A 17,200-nucleotide genomic window follows, 5' to 3' on the forward strand; every position below is an offset into this window, starting at 1 on the left:
CAATCCACACTCCTGTGCAAGGCTCGTATCCCACAACAGATTATAATCCCCAAAGTCCTGGACATGTGGAAGCACAGAGTTCAGTGGCTAAACCTGCGTTCAGTAAGGGTTTAAACAGAATGTTAACATACAAAACAGTTAGATGAGGAGAGAGTGAAGTCTGAAAAATGTAGAAAACTAGAAGGGTTGCCAAGAAGTGGCACAAATTTAATGTAAAAATGTTTTTACTTTTAGGCCTACTCCAATACATTTCAGTGAGGAACATTCTGCTTTAAACTCAATTCACATATCAGACAGCTGTGAACTTTATTTTCATACGAAGAAAAAACATCAAGTTACATAATAGTTATATCAGATGTCTCTTCTAAATTAAGGATTCATACATATGAGTTCCAGCTTTTTAGACAGTAATGGCTCATAAATAAGCAATGTTTGGGCAAAGTGATTTTTTTGCAAGCTTACTCTCTCTTATATTTTCTGACATTGGGCAGTGAAAATAAAAACATTGTGATAAATGCATGCAGTACTGTGCAAACAGTAAGCAAACAGTAAATTCTTTTTTTTTTTTTTTTTTGAGTTAGCACTTTTTTTGTGTAGGCTAGTGGTTTTGCTCTCATACAGATTGAGTAATTGAACCATTTAAAACTTCCAGCATCTAATATAGATTAAAAATGCTCTTGTTTGATATAATGAATATAAAATAGGCTAAATAAATAAAGACTGTTTGAATTTTGTTTTTGTTGAAAGGGCTGAGAATCAGAAGTTTCAACAGACCATCAGCACTTGTGCTAAATGTAAGCTCATTTAATGACAGTTCTCACCTCTATATTCAGTGAAGATCAAGGCTGGTTCTTTGTTGATTCTTCGGAGGATGAGGATTGGGAGACTTGGAACCTGGAACCTGAGCCTGAAGCTGCACCTGTTGGGCCGGGAAGGTGAGAGCGGCAGAGGAAACTGACAACCGGAAAGTGTGTAGTTTGTTCAACGTGAGCCTGGGGTCGCCTAAAAGAGCTAAATGTAAATAAGTAAATAAATACGATTTTAGGAAAATTTCTACCATTCTTTGGTTGAACACACCTAACTCAAAGAAAAAAAAGATGGTTTTCTCCTCTCTTTTTTTCGTTGAAGGACCGCAGATGATGTTTTAGTGAGCTATTTACAGTCTATGGAGCTGACATTGATCTTTAACAATACTGCCACATATGGAATATTATGTATTAACAATTCAATGAGTTCATACATGGTAATTCATTTGTCCCAGGGGAGATTTTAATGCAGATTGAATACTGTACTTTTGGTACTTGTCTTTCCATTAAGCTGATTATATTTCCATACTTACACAAGTAGGACTGTAAATGTATTCTCCTTTACACTGGTTAAAGAAGATTAAACTGTCCTTTTAAATGAAACTTAAACAAACTGAAATCAGGGTTAAATTAAATAGCATTTATAAATAAAAATAACATGTGTAGTCTGATAGCAAAACTACTGGTTTTATATTTGAATATTTATCACATTTATTTAGCCTATTTTTTCCATGTCTCTTCTGTCCCTTTAATTGTACCATCTCCAAGACACCCGCTTCCTCTACTATAATGGATGATAATCCCTCCTTCTCTTTCCGTCCTCATTATGAAAAATACTGTTATACTTGGCATCAGAATTAGCTGCTTTGCTGCTACTGAGAGCCAGAAAGAAAGGCAGAAGTGGGTCACAAGCTTCAGGAGAGGAGAGGATAAAGAGAAGAACATGAACAGGGGTTGGGTGGGATAAAAGCACAGATAGAGGACGAGGTAAAGGATGAGCACTAAACCAGCAGAATGTGTGCTTTTTCCACAAGCTTTCAATATAAGTACATAAATATTTATTAGTTACGGAAGACTGAATATAAAGCAAAACAATACATCACAGAATAACTCAATAATGTATGTAGTCATAGCTGATAAACGACTTTCTGCACACTTGTCCTCAAGTCATAAAAGTTATGAGGGACTAACAAAAACAGTTGAAATGTAAACATTTCCTCTAACCTATGTCCTCTAATCAATTCTGAAGTAGCATAGTAATCCATTAATCAGTCAATAGACTCTAAATATATCAGTAACCTTTCTTTTTAATGATTTGGTTATTTTTCAAGAAAAACATACCAAACTTAAAGCTTTCTGAATAAGAGAAATCACATTTATGTTCAATGTAGTCATCAAGCTGGTATACCCATCCATGAGTTTGATTCTATAAGGATTTCATTGTAAGATGTATTCACTTATGGATTATAATTGTATGTTTTTTTTATTTCTCATGCCATAGCAATCAAAGTTTTTCCACCCCAACACATATAAAAGAGTCAGAGACCGAAAATATAAAAAAGAATTAAATGTCTTTAATGATATAGGCTACATTTGTACATTTCTACAGCAGATGTTCAGTAAGACTAACTGCCAATTAGAAAAAGGACAGAGAAAGTTGAACCTGTGTAACAACTGAAAAACTGAATAATATGTCAAAGGCTTTGAAATTAAATACTCAATGTAAATATTCACTTCAATACTTTTCCCCATTAAATAATAATAAAAAAAAACTTTTCATTGTTTGAACAATCAATGTGAAATATAAATTACAATAAAGCACCATTTCAAGGATGAGGATATTAAAATAAATAATTGACCTTTCATATCAAGACAGTATATTGTAATGATAGTGATGTAAGGCAGTGCAGTCACACTGATCACTCCTGCCCAGTTATGAAAAATGGGTTTAACATACAGTACATCGTGACATGAAGGGAATGCTCACATGACTTCCACAATCAACAGCAAATAACTCTGCTTACAATATAAACATGTATAAACATGAACCTCCTTTAGCAACAACATAATAAACAGTAGCTATCATTTTGAACTTATCATTCTGTTCTTTCTGTATAATAATCTTTAAAATATTTGAAACACAAAACCAAATGGATTACAAAAGTGAGTCACTGTGAGAAGATTGTCACTCTACTAAATGTAACAATGTTTAAATATTTTTCTTAAACTAACAGTTGGAAGAACTCCCATACAAAGATTTCATGTTGTACCATCCCTCAATTCATTAAGCACAACTGGCCAAAAAACATATTGCAGTTACTCCAACTCCCCCCCCTGTCAATAGAGGAACTGTGAAAAATTGCAAGAACATATTTCATGTCTTCATTCAGAAGAGTTGTCCTTAAATATATTGTGTTTCAGGTTGAGGAATCATCTGACTGTACACTGTTCATGCACAAACCTTCCAATGATGCACTACAGTCTAATGACCTTAATAAAAATTTGGCAGGGCAGGATGTCACGACAGCGACGAGCAGGTACGAAAACACACCTCACTTTGATCCCTCAAAATCTGCCTGCCAAATGCATGCATACACTCGACTTGAACACAAAAAGGTGAGAAAAAAGCTTATTGTGAGTATAAAAACAGGAGTGAACAGTTACAACAGATGCTTTAAAAAGTCACAAGAGAATATCAAAGACTGAGGCACAAAGCTGCCTTTTTTAATCCAACTCATACAAGTACCAGCAACCAATGAGGGTGCTCCCGTCTCTACTGCCATACATGGTATAGAAAAGTTCATAGTTACATTACAGTACAGTAAGGGTTTTCAATGTTTACGGAGCCTTTAAGTTCAAACTCCCTGTCACAAATATATTAATGCTTTGTTTTCTTTTGACATTTGTAATTTGGTATTTTCAGTTAATTGAAGTGAATACCTCTTTAAAAAAAAATCATACAGTAGGTCAAACAAGCTGGTGTGCCTGCTTTTCTAAAAACTTGTACAAGTCATTAACAGTCCACCAAATTAATGGTTTAGAAAAATGTCAGTCAGCGGGCTTTCATTAAGAAGTGGTAGACTATGAATTACAGTTTTTACAAAACATGTTTAACCACCCTTGATCAAAACAACATCAAAATATTCTCCAGTCAACCTCTGGTGGTTATAATTTAGTCAGAGTATTGGAGATCTAAGTCTACTGTGCCGTCTGTCACCACTAACCTCACTCTCTTGGGTTTATTTGAACCCATTGAGTGAGACGATGAAACAGGTCCATAGTGTGTTGCACCTTGATGTTCCCCAGGTTGGCACTGCTGCTGCATGTCCTTCCTGCAATGTTCGTCCTGAACCTTGTGCCCAGAAAAGCCACCCAAAGAGAAAGAGGCTGGGTTCGACAGCTGTGGTCCGCAGGGTTCAAGAACCAGCCGTCCTTGGGTGCCTGAGGGTTCCATCAGGCAGTGGTAGGTGTAGTTTGTCGATCCTAATCCTGGGTAACCCTCAGCCCCATCCCTGAGACCTAGCGTCAATGAATGATCTCCACTGAAGTTAAGTACGTAAGGAGGACCTTGGTAGCCGTAAGGGAAGGAAGCTGAGGAGGTTGAGGACTGACTCTTGTTTGCTGGTGCTGGTGTACCAGGAGGTGTACTGTGGACCACTTGGGGGCTGTTGTGCTGAGACATGGGCGAAAGAGACGAGCCAAAGCTAAAATCAAAAGGGTCTTGCTGGGTGTAACAATGCTGGTGCTTCTCTGAGGTCGACATAGTAGGCTTATCCTGTTTTAGACTCTTGTCATGTGTTGACGAGTAACTCTCAGGCATTTTGCTGGGAAAGAAGAAGGGTCTTGGCAGCGCTGAAAGGTTTTTGTATGTCATGTTGGTCTCAACACTTTGATGCTTTTCAGATGAAATCTTACTTTTGCTAAAAGACTGAGGAAAAGAGGAGTGGGGTTTGTTGAAATGATGGTTGGACCTGCTGAGGTTGCTTGAGGGCCCAGGTTGGGGGACACCCTTCCCAAACCCTTGAACAGAAACGTTGCCTTTATGGTAACTATCTGTACCAACACCTAGTTTGTTACTCTGGTTGGTCCTGTCAAAAGCAGCTGGTTTTGCACTGAATGTTCTGGATGTGACATTAGGACTGCCAGCAGCCGCCATGGTGTCTTTACAAGGTGCACTGTACAAGTTCTGACTCTGGTCCCCTCCCTGATACTTAAGCACCCTGTGGATAACAGTAGAGGTTTTCTCGTGATACTTAAATGGATTGTCAGGAGGGTTGGGAGTTTTCACAGTGAAGAGTTGCGGGGAGGGGAATTTGTTAGACATTTGAGATGATGGGACGGATTTAGTCGGACAACCTTGGGGCGCTCCTCTCACTGTGTTTGGCTGACTGCTTGAAAAAGACTGGGGTTTACTTGGAATGGACATACGATGGAAGGGACCCTGGGTTCTAAGGTTAGACTGGGCTTTAGATTGACTGGTGCTTGCTTTGACATTCATGGAAGGTTGGGTTATTGTAACAGGACTTTGGGATGTAAGAGAAGATGACATTGTGCCAAGCAATCTTTGCTTGTTGACTACAGAAAATGACTGGTTTCGGAAGTCTTCTCTGGCTGGCCTCATTCCTGTATTTCTACTTATAATTCGGTCCTTAGCAGTCAAGTCAGTATTGCCAAGAGCTGAAAAGCTGAAACTAGGGTTGGGTTGGATTCTGTCTTTGGAGGTATCCTTCACTTCACATTCCAGAGGAACAGAGTCACCCTTGGAAGAAATTAGACCTGGAAAAAACTGCAAATCCTCACTGGTGAAGTTATTTCCTGGACTGGGAGGGCCGAGATATGGCGTTTCAGTGGTCCATGTATCAGACGGGCTGTGCGAAAGGGGACTGCTGAAAGGATCTGTTGGTGGATCCAGTGAACACAGATCAGATGGGGAGGATGGAAGTATATTCTGAGGTTGATAATAACCCTCAAAGTTCAGACACTGAAAGTCTAGAATATCATCACAGCAGTTTGTGAAGCTGGACTCATTGGAAAGCATAGTATCTGCAGTTGTGAATGGAGGCGACTGGGACGGGGGCTGGATGACTGAATTAGAAGCGTTGGAACAGGCTGCTGGCTTTTCCAAAGTCTGAGATGAACACAAGCCCTCAGAGAGTCGAGAGAGACTGTTGTCAATTTGTTGGAGAGTGTGACTAAGACAGGGGGTGGATGTTTCTACAGGCCCACACTTGTGCACTCTTTCCATTTTGTACCTTTGTTTCCTTCCTCCGCTGTTCATCTCTGACCTGTCAATGACTGTATTTGAAACCGAGGATTTAACTTCAGTTTTATTGTCATTAAGGGGGGAAGACAGAGACAAGGGTGAAAGCGATAAGGAAAACGGCGGGGGTTCTGTTTTTAGAAGTGCCGAGTTGGTGTTGACTCGCTGCAAAGACGGGCACTCTTCTTTGAGTTTGCCAAGATCAGGACATCCTTTCTTCTGTTTCTCTAAAATAACACCTGTCGTTTCTCTCTTCACATTGGGCTCTTCTTTAAGTTCAGTTTGTTTGAGCTCTTCTTTGCTATCCACCTCCCAAATATCCTCTGCCTTTCTGCGTAGTTTAAGCACTGGTAATGGAAGACCATTTAAGTCCAATTCAGGCTGCACTCTTTGTTGTGTCTCAGTTTCAAACATACAGCAACTCCTTTCATAACAATCTTCAATTTTTGTTGCGTGCCCTACAGCTGACAGCATACTTTTAGGACTCTCGATTTTTTCTGGCAGAAGCTTGACTCCATTTGGAAGTTCCTTCTCAAGTATCTCTTTAGTTATTACTTTGTCATTAGGTATTTCACTCAGCCCATTATCATCAAGAATTGTATCTGTTTTTGCGTCTGAGGAGGCAGTCGATGTTTTCCTTTCACTCATCCTCTCACCTCTTCTTTTCAAACGATGCAATCTGCTCTTTGACTTCTTGCTAGCCTGCACATGAGCCTGAGCTGCCTCCATCTCCATGTTTAAAGTTGAAACAGAATCCATGATGGCTTTAAAGGGATCACATGTCACCAACTCGTCCCCTTTTTCTGTTTTCAACGCCATATTTTCAAGTCCTGCTTCTTGCATTTCCCATACTCTTCCTTTCCTCCTCTTAAAACGAATCTTAAAATTGAGGCCCGGCTTTGTCTCTTCCAAACCACTTTGATGAAACAACTTCACCGCCTCATCTTCCTTTTGGGAATTATTTGGAGTTTTACCACACTGCATTACATTTTTAGCAGGATCCTCGGCTTGTTTGCCTTTTGCAAGCTTTTCACTCCCTCGTGTCTGAGCCTTGTCAAACTCAACCTCATCTTGCCTCTTTAATTTAGATTTTTTTGCTTTCCTCACAAATTGGCTTCGCTGAACTTCATTTGCTCGAGAGCGAAGCACTCGGTTAAAGGTTGTTATCTTTTTAGAGGTTAACTTCTGGACTTCTGTTTTCCTTATTCCCCGTTTACAAATTCTCTTTGTTTTGATTCTGTCCTCTGAACATGTGGTTACAGTCTGACTCACCTCTTTAGTTGAATATGTGGCTTCTTCAGGAGCTTGACCTGAAGTACAATTCAAACCATGATCAGAGCCTATTTCCACAGAACTACGAAAGGTACGTTTTTTCAGAGGTATGTTGAACTGTATGTGTGCCTGTGGGTTGGCGTCTGGGTGCAGATTAATTGTGGCTTTTGCTGACATTAGCGACTTCTGAGGTAGTGCGTTTAGGCAGGCAACCGGTGGGTTTTTATGCCTCTGTGGTGGGTGAAGGGACAACATTTCCTCACTAAACTCAGTCTTTACTGTGGCTGAATCCTCTTTGCTCAGGTGCCCCTTGGTGTCTTTTCTTTCTGCTTTTGTTTTCACTGCTCTAGGCCTCATCCTTCGTCGTCTCCTGATCTTCCTCTGCACTCCAGACTGGCACCTGCCTCCATTAATGTCAGTCTCTTCATCTTCCTCAGAAATGAGTGTTTCTTTACAGGCTGAGGTAGAAAACACCCTCTCTACAATATCTCCATGTAATCTCTTATCTATGAAGCACTTATCGTGTCTTAGAATATCAGATAGCAGAACCTTTGCCTGCTTTATGACTACATCTTCTTTATGCCTACACACTGGCACACACCTGGCCATTTCTTCAGGTGGATTAACAAGTCCATCCTCCGCTTTAATTCTAACACACTGTATGTTATTTTGTCCTCTTGTTTTTTTGCATGGCACTGATTTGCATTCAGACTCTTTGACTTCTTCCTGAGGCTGGAAACTTTCTGTGGATTCATCGTTTTTCATGGTCTCTTTCTGTCCCTCAACTTTTCTTTTTACCATGTCCTGCTGCTCCTTCGTTATATCCTCTTTTACTTCTGACACAGTTTTTAATTCGATTACCTTATCGTTCTTTTCTTTTAAGCTGTTGGATAAATTATCGACAGTTTCACCTGCATGTCGCTTCCTTAAATTAACTTTATCCCCAGATTTGAAAAACATTTCCCTTACCCCTCTGTTGCCCTCCGTTGTACTAATCCCAGAACATCCTTGTAGCCTCTGCAGAGATCGAGCCATTTTACCCCTAGACTGCACTGACAGCGGCGCTGGTCTAGGACGCTGGCTGCTCCTTCCTCTTAACTCCACTCCGTCTTTCCTGTCTTCCAAACTGTTATGTGCGTCTAAACTCTGTGGCAATGATAACCTTGTTATGCTGACTGTTAGGTATTGCTTCAGTGATAATAGTGGATTGTCTCCAGCTTTCTTCAATCTGTCTGCAGCACTGTGACAAACTTCTGACAGGGATGGTGCTCTTGTGGACCTGCGCTGTGTTTGTTCAGCAACAGCGCCGGTAAAGCAGGACTCTGTGCTGCTGCTCTTTTTGCTTTTAGTCTCTGTGATTGCTTTTTCCGTCTTTTGTTTTATTGCACTGCGGGTTTTGTTGATTCCTTCAGGCTGACAAACAGTCGTAGTGTCGCCTGTGTTACTGCACCCTGTTTGATGTGTTGGTGTGGACTGAACCATGCTTCTTGTTCTTGAAGAGGTCCTCTGGTGAACTGCCTGCTTTTCCACTACTGTGACAGACTTCCCATTAAGGTCTGAGCCATTTACTGCTCCTTTACTTTTCTGATGGGCTGACATGGATGAATTAAGAGTGAAAGGCTTCAAGTTTACCTCACTGCTGTTACCTGGCTTCACTTCCTCCAGTTGCTCAAGCAAGGCTCTCTCTTTGCTTGTCGGATCCTTACAGCTGAGTAAGAAATCCACTGAGTGGCGCCGCACTCTGACTCTCAGGTCCTTCAGAGTAACTTGGGACAAAAGTGGAATCTGTTTGGCTGTGGGGGATTTCAATGGATGCTTTCCTGATAGTCTGTGCTGCTCTCGTCTCCACTTATTGGTTTGACTAAACTTTCGGTTCTTCAAGGCATTTCTTCTCATCTGCTGGGTAAACGAATTCCTGGAGGGGATGGCTATGTATGAAAGAGAAAAACAAAGAAACAAGTGAACTTAAAGCTTCTGTATGTTGTATCTCATATGTTCAACACACCTTACCAGCTTTTGCATATTTACTGTTTAGCTAGAATCAATCAATAATCTCAACTAGCTCAGCAACAAAGAGATATTCAACACATGGTACTATTTTACTCTATGTACTTTTGGGTCCTAGGTTTTGCTTTATTTAGGAGAAACATACCTGAAATTTTCATTAATTATTGATTTACAAACTTAAATGACATTACAATTCTTGCAGACCAACATTAAGTGGAGTTTATAACAAAGGTTTTTTTTTGCCCCTCCATCATCAAAAGATATGTGGTTAACATGAGTGATGGAGAGGATGAAATGCAGATTTTGTTGAAAATTAAACATTTATAGGGACTTTAATTTAATTCAAGCACATAATCTTGAAAATAAAGACGTAAGCATTTTCCAAACTTGCAAGATTTTGTATAAAATATTTACATGTGAAATATATGAACTTAAAAAAAAAGTCAAATAAAATACTATCAGAGCCATTTAATTTACTGTTTTTGTGTTAGGGTTGAATTGTTATGAGTTCTAATGTCGTCCTATTTGTTTATTATGAAGATGTCATCTTTACTTTAAATCCTTTGTTTTCTCCATGGTTACATGAGCATGAACAAACTACTTTAAGTGCACTTGTTTTTGTCTCTTACTATATAAAACAAAGAGAAAACAGAGGAACCTTAATATTGTTTAGTACAAGTTAACGATAGATGTGCTTATTCCATGTTATATTAAATGCTTATGTCATGAAGAAGAAACCTATTCTGCTTCCTAAACGGGCTAAATGATCCAGGAGATCATGTTTCAAACCCTTATTTTAATGACTGCATTCACACTAATTACTGAGCTATTCAACTAAGCCATCTGTTTTAAAAGAGTGAGACAAATTGGTCATTAAGAGCCAACTGAATGCTTGAGCCGGATCATATTTTAGCTCTGACACAGAAGAGTGATGTCTGTTTTCAAAAGCTCAAGATCTAATGTCAACGTAATGATTTTCAACTTGGATTGCATCATCAAAAAAAAAAAAAAAAACACTTTCTGCAATGACAGGTTCACTAAAGCATTGCAGCTATAGTGTGTGAAAACAGCGGGTCACGGTGTGATTATAGCTTTCAAAGAGTCAGACTCTGTATGAGCTAATACAGTAGGCGAGAGCTTAAATCTGACTTTTACAAGAGAGTTTGAACACATTTTGTTATCTTCCTTTTTAATGTTTCGCTGTTTGAAACCTTAATTGCAGCAAGGTTTGTAAAAAATGTATCAAATGAGCAGCGTTGGTTGTCCTAAGGCTTTAATTTAATGGTTCATTTAATAACCACAGAGCAGACTGTCAAGCATTTAGTGTAACAAGCTGTTAATGTTGACATAACTGCTGTTAAATCGTCTCATAATAATAAGAAATATGTTAGTTGGTTTTGCAGTGCTGATTGGACTTTTAGGAAGCCAACGATGTATCAGATTAGATTAGATTAGATCTGAAATATACAATGTAAGCGAAAATCCTGAAGCAGTTACCTTTAAAGATACCTGAGTGATGTCCTGGTATTGTCGGCCTTGTAGGAAAGTGCCCCTTCTCTCTGTGATGACGAAGATACCTCTCCCTTAGGCGGTACTTCTGGCCCACGGGGTCCTTTGTTTCTTCACATTCAGGCTGCTTCCCTTTGTGTTTGAAGTGACCCTCTCCATTCCTAAATGGTGATTCAAATTGCAAAATGTTATTTCAGTAGAACAGGAAAACCACTGTTCTTATTCATGATACAAAAATATTCCACTAGAAAGAGTTAAAAACAAGCGACTTAAAGAGACTGATGTCTGATCAGATGACGGACACACCTCTCACAGGTGCAGCATTCACACATTTCATTGCCTTCCCCAAAAAAGCTGGCGCCATAGTAACACGTGATCTCCTCCCCAGGTGAGATGGGTCGAATCACTTCAACACACGCAATGTTCTTTTCACCAGGGAGAAACTGGGCGAGTGAAAAGGGGAGAAACAGGATAAGACAAAGGCAAGGCTTGGCCCATGGGATAAAACCCAGAGCAGAAACAGAAATAAACTATAAATCTTACTAGATTAAGAAAATCAGATGCAAAAAATGTTTTTTATCATAGCTATCAATCTCTTCATTTATTCAGCTCAGTTTAGAACAGTGATAGGTACAAAATCGCTGATTACCTTGCAGTTTGGTTTGCAGTCTTCAACCCAGAAGGACAAATAATGCAAGAAAAACAGAAGAAAAAAAAATCAAGCTATTAATAAATATCAAATCACAGCAAGCAATAAAGGAGTTTCTATTTTGTTTGTCAGCTGAATTAATTTGGCACAAAGGCTCAAAGGCTAAGCTGATTAACTCTCAAACACTATTAGGAGATCTTGTCAGAAAGTGGCCTCTGAGTGGACCCGGGAATTAACTAGAATTTCACTGGATCTTTTGTACACATTACAGACCATTTAACCCCGAGGGCTGTGAGGAGCAAGCTGCTTATCTGTATGACTGACAACATGCTCAGAGCTATAAAATCACTACTTTAAAATAGACATTAAAATACAGACTTGGCCTGCAACTATAGGTCATGGTATTTTTGACCAATCTGGATTTGCATTCAAAACTACTCCCTAATGTTCTGTCAGTAATGAGGGAGATCAACTATTTGTTTCAGTTCAGAAGTTGTTGAGTCATGACCACATATAACAGGGATGTCATTGGCAAAGGATGAAAAGGAGGATATATACAGATTTAATCATTTTTGACTTATTAGATTTGATTATATTTGACTCAAATACCGTGTTTGCTACAAAAACATGCACCACCTCCATTGATTAACTTCATATTATGGTTCTGAGTAAGCAACATAACACTGTTTTGTATCTACGTGTGGTGGAATTAGAACTTAATGGTTCAACATGAGTGAGTTACCACAAGGTCTCAGTTTGGGAAACAGATAATGATCTTCTATTCTAGACAAAAATTCTAGGATTAAGTGCTTTATTAGCGTAGCATTCTGTCATAGATAAGTTGATAGAGTTACTTGAATTGATTTCCATGAAAATAACTGGATAAGATTTAGTATTTAATATGGAGTCTGGATTTTGATCAAAGCAGGAACACAAGAACAGACTTCATGTTTGATCGTTGATAACATCATGAAACTTTTCTTATCCAGCTTGTATACTTATTCTGGCTTAAACAAGTTATTGTGCATCCAGGAACTTAAATGACAAAGTCGTTTTGACCATGCAAATTGTAGACAAGAAAAAGTTTTTAACATAAAAAAATCTGCATTTTGTCAGCGGTGTCAGTTGACAAAGACTTCATTGTTGTTTAGTTTAACATTATGTAACAAAGTTTAACATTATGTAACAAAGACCAGTAGGTCACTTTGAGTGATAGTTTCTTCCATTATTGTTTTCAATGTTGAAACTTAGAATATAGACTGTGCCTTTAAACATTTGCTCCTGGAAGGTGAAGGCGAGCGCTCATATCAGCCATGAACATTTTTAATTAGTACATCTGTGTATACAGTGTGTGTGCTGGGAAAGAATGAGTCATGAATGAAAACAAACCCACCGTGGTTAATGAAGGCTGCAGGTCCAAGCCAGAGCTGGGCGCAGCGCTTGCGTGTGGAATACATCACACTGAAGTCATTGACTCCCGTCCTCAGCACAGCACTGTCAGTGGGGCTCAGCTCGGCTATGCATCCCAGCAGGACCTCCACCCGCTCACCAATAAACCTGAGCGCAATAAATTAGCACCATATGTTTAAGTTGTAGGAAAAAACTAAGTCCAGGAAATGCAACACAAATATAAATATACAGTATATATATATATGTTAAGGATGTGGGTGATTACCAGTGCCTTGTTGATGTTATCTTTGCTCCGTTCGTCTCTGAAGAGTACCTGTCACAGGACTCAATCTTGACACCGCTATCCAAAAGGAAAGCATTGAGGTAGCGGTACACCTGTGGATGTCAAAAATAGTTCAGATTGAGCCCTAACATTCAAGCCAATCATTCAACAATAATGATCGTTTTAAAAATACAAAATGGGGATACTACAAGAAAGAAACTACGACAAACAAAATGTCAAAACACATTATATTTAGTTAATGTATATTATCAAACACATTGCCATTTAATAAAGCCATACTGTGTGAAATGATTTAAAATCTTCTATTCTATGGAAGCTTGAACATCAGCATACATGTTGCCTCAGCAGCTCCTGTCGATGGCTTCCCAATGCATCGAAGAAGTCACCAGCCAGGTCACCCACTGTCAAAGCCTCGAATGTGGCGTTGAAGTCATGTGTACGCTGAAAGCGCAGCAGGGTCTCTTTGAGGTTACCCCAGCGCCGGATCTCTGGCGGGGGACTAACAGAAGAGAAAATGCAGGTGACGGCATTATAGGAGGAGCGGCGTGACAAGTCAAAGTCAAAAGTTATGAGGATAAGCAAACATGTAAATGTTCACCACTTGAGAAGAACAAGGGTTAAATGTGGGGCGGGGGGGGGGGGGGGGGGGGGGGTTCATAAACATGTTACAAATGATGCAGATGTTATTACAGTAATACTTCATAGGCAACAGTTTATAATACAACAACTCTAATTCTAAATGGAACAGACTGTGGGTAGGAATAGTGTATCACTGTAGCTCTGACTTAAAGAGAAAACAACAGGTTAGCCATCTTATTCTGTTAAACAGTATCTTGTGTTATTAGGAAAAAGGGGGGCAGGTATTATAAGTTTTCTTCTTCCTGCTCCTGTTTGCTCATGAACAGTGTTTCGGCATTATGAGAAAATATTTTTTGCTGTGTATTATGGTGTTGAAACCATACACTGAATTGACCAAAAAAATCAAACGTGAAATGAAATGAAATGTGACATTTCTGGAGCGGATGCGGCACGGCAAACCGCATCTATTAGATTACACATACTATCGTTAAACAAAAGATTATCTCTGCTGTGTCAGACACATAAGTATGGATGTCATAACACAGGGGTCTCCAACAGGAAGCTCGCGGGCAGGTTTCCAGCAGCTCGCCTATAGGTTGACCGACTGTGTTAAAAATAAAAATAAAAATCTGACGACGGTAAATGCACCTCTTCCCCCACTATTCATATATTTGGCCCATAAAAACAAGCATGACGTACTAATGTTTTCTTGGACACTGATGTGAATTTAAGATTATTGATAAGCATTGGCTTATTGCAATTTCACACATGTGCAAACAGCAGCTTAACTCAGCTGATGTGAGCTATGTAAATAAATGCAAACGATTTGATGCAAGTAGCCCTTGGTCACTTTCATTTTTTTGAAAGTAGCTCTCAGATGAAAAAAGGATGGAGACCCCTGGTGTAACATTTTAACACGTGATTGAGTAAACCTCCATATGCAGAATTTTAAAAAAAAAGAAAGAAAGATACTGTACTGATGTGGAATCCTTTAAGAAAAGAAATGTCCTACAATAATATTATTTAAGTCCTGTTATGATCCAATAATTTGGTGACATTGTGACGGATTACCTGATGTTCATTTTGTGGGTGCTGAAGCCCAGCAGGGGGTCCAGCACCAAACCAGTGGCCAAGTCATCTGTCTCACACAGCTCCTTCACACTCATTCTAGTGCATCCGTCCATTGCCTCCCACCATCAGCATGCTGCAATCACAGGGTCAAAGCACCGCTATAACAACAATAACAAACCACTATCATGAGTTGTGCATTAGTCTCTTCACTCACTTTGCAGAGGCAGAATCAACAAAACATGTCTTAAAGCTGTAAACACCACACGCTTCCAATAAAAAGGAGATAATTCCGTTGTGTGCAGCTCTTGGTTCACGTTAGCCTCTATAGCACTGAGCTCTCCTGCTTGCTGGGCTTACTGTATATGTTGTGTTATCAGCTGAGGTTCCCTAACAGTCTTGTAGCATTAGCGCTCTGCAGCTAACGCAACAAGACTGCAATAGTTGATTAAATGGAGGCGCGGAGATCTACCCTGTGTTCTCACAAAAACTCACATTTGCAAATGGTTTACAAAAGCATACCTGGGAGTCGTTTGTAGTCAACGAAAGTATCGTCAGTGAGACAATTATATCGCAAGCAGCTAAGCTTGCTCGGGTTCTCCTTCCCTCTGCAGGGAAAGTTAGCCTAGCGCTGCAGCTAGCTTTCCGCCAGGCCAACAGCTTGGGGAAAATGGAGTCTCCTCGTCACTCCTGGAATTTTTGGGTTTGTTGACGACTGTGAGTCCCAGGCGGAATCCCAAGACACCGATACGCGCCGCAAACTAAAACTATAAACTTTAAAAAAAATGAATTTTGTTTTGCTAGCTAACTAGCTTTGCAGAACGCTCACCTAGTAGCAAAAGTTGATGGGCAACGTCCAATGCAACCGAACTTTATTTGACCACGCCCCCCGAGCGACGCTATTCGCTGGAGTCAAGGTCAATTTTCCAAACCAAACCCACTTTATTGTTTTGAGCCTCGTGATTGGTTACACATTCTTTTTTTGAGTGTGGGGGCATTTTGAGGAAACGTTAACGAAGAGAAACAGGACCGAGAGAGCTGTCAGTTTAAAACACAGGGGACGTCTGTGTAATCCAGTTGTTTATTTGTTTTCTGTTCACGTGATCTAGGTGAAGAAAAGTGAGAAAAGTCACTCATGATGCCTATCGTCATTAGGCTGTAAAGAGCTGAACTACTAACATGGTTTGAAATAAATATCACAAGGATTTAAATACTGAGGCGTGTTATGTCATGTCCTGTTAATACCTATTATTATTTAATGTAAATTAAATATACATACAGTTTTGAATACCTTTTCTATTTTATTTTATTCTTGTTGACCAAGTAGTGAAATACAGATTGTGCACAGACAAATTATAACTTAAATCATATCAGAATCGTCCTATTTAATTCCTGCAGATGATATTCAGGTGTTGCAGCATCTCAGGTGAAGAAAAGACTCACAGTTAACCTTTAGTCAATGGTTTTTATCTTCCTGGCCATTTGAAATGCACATACATCTTTTACTCCTGATAAAGACTTAACCTTTGGAGTCAATTATAAAGTCCACATCCATAGATCCTGACCCACTTTGATAAATAAAACTGGCAAATTGAATACTATTAAGAACATGCTCTATTAACTAAAACGTCTTAACTTTACTAGTTACTCTAGCTTAAATTATTATAAATGCTGTGTTGCATTACCACTATCAAGCATGGCAATCATTCACAATGTATTTTAGCCAATGTTATCCTTCTGCACATTTATTTTTAATATGTAATAACTAATACATCCACATTAATTTAATCTAGCAAGCACATTCAAGGACAGGCTTAGTCCAAGCTGGAAGGGAATAGTCATGAAAAAAAAAGTTAAAAAGGGGGGGTATTCTTCAATAACTCGTTAAATGTTGAAATGTCTTGGGAATACATAAAGAAAGCAACCCAGAGTACTGCTATTACACTTGTATCAGTGTCTCTTCACACAACATACATGCATGTAAGTGATTCAGCTCTTTATTTTGAGAATACAGCGTGCACAAGTGTTGATGTGTTTGCTGTCTGATGAAGGCTCAAACCACAAGTTTGATTCATAAATCAACAGCTCGGTTTATGAGCTGACAGGTGGAGCCTTCGCTGTAGTCCACTTCAGTCACCCTGCAAGTTACCCTGCTTACCTGTAGCATACTTTCAAAACAAGTTACTTCTTCATACTTAGTCACTCGCATATTTCTCCTGTTTTACTCCTGTCCCAATTTTTAAAACAGAATCAGGTTATATCAAATTAAGAAATGTGTAAAAATGCATACAGGAGAAAGTTGAAGGCCACAGATTCTATTGACTCTCACCACTATATTTTACTGCCAGCATAGGCAA

The 17,200-nt window shown here is 39.3% G+C and overlaps 1 protein-coding gene across 1 annotated transcript; it reads right to left on the minus strand.

Moving 5' to 3' along the window:
• Window positions 1–2,360: 2,360 nt before the first annotated feature.
• kmt5c (lysine methyltransferase 5C) lies at window positions 2,361–15,558 on the minus strand. Its single transcript, XM_061065538.1, has 9 exons — window positions 15,366–15,558; window positions 14,847–14,979; window positions 13,530–13,695; window positions 13,179–13,288; window positions 12,897–13,060; window positions 11,504–11,523; window positions 11,161–11,297; window positions 10,843–11,015; window positions 2,361–9,266 (listed from the first exon to the last, which is right to left on the minus strand). Exons 2-9 carry the CDS (start codon window positions 14,957–14,959, stop codon window positions 3,979–3,981), a joined length of 6,171 nt encoding a protein of 2,056 aa, XP_060921521.1. The 5' UTR covers window positions 14,960–14,979; window positions 15,366–15,558; the 3' UTR covers window positions 2,361–3,978.
• Window positions 15,559–17,200: the final 1,642 nt, after the last annotated feature.

Source organism: Labrus mixtus, chromosome 20 (genome assembly GCF_963584025.1).
Source record: "Labrus mixtus chromosome 20, fLabMix1.1, whole genome shotgun sequence".
Taxonomy (NCBI): Eukaryota; Metazoa; Chordata; class Actinopteri; order Labriformes; family Labridae; genus Labrus; species Labrus mixtus.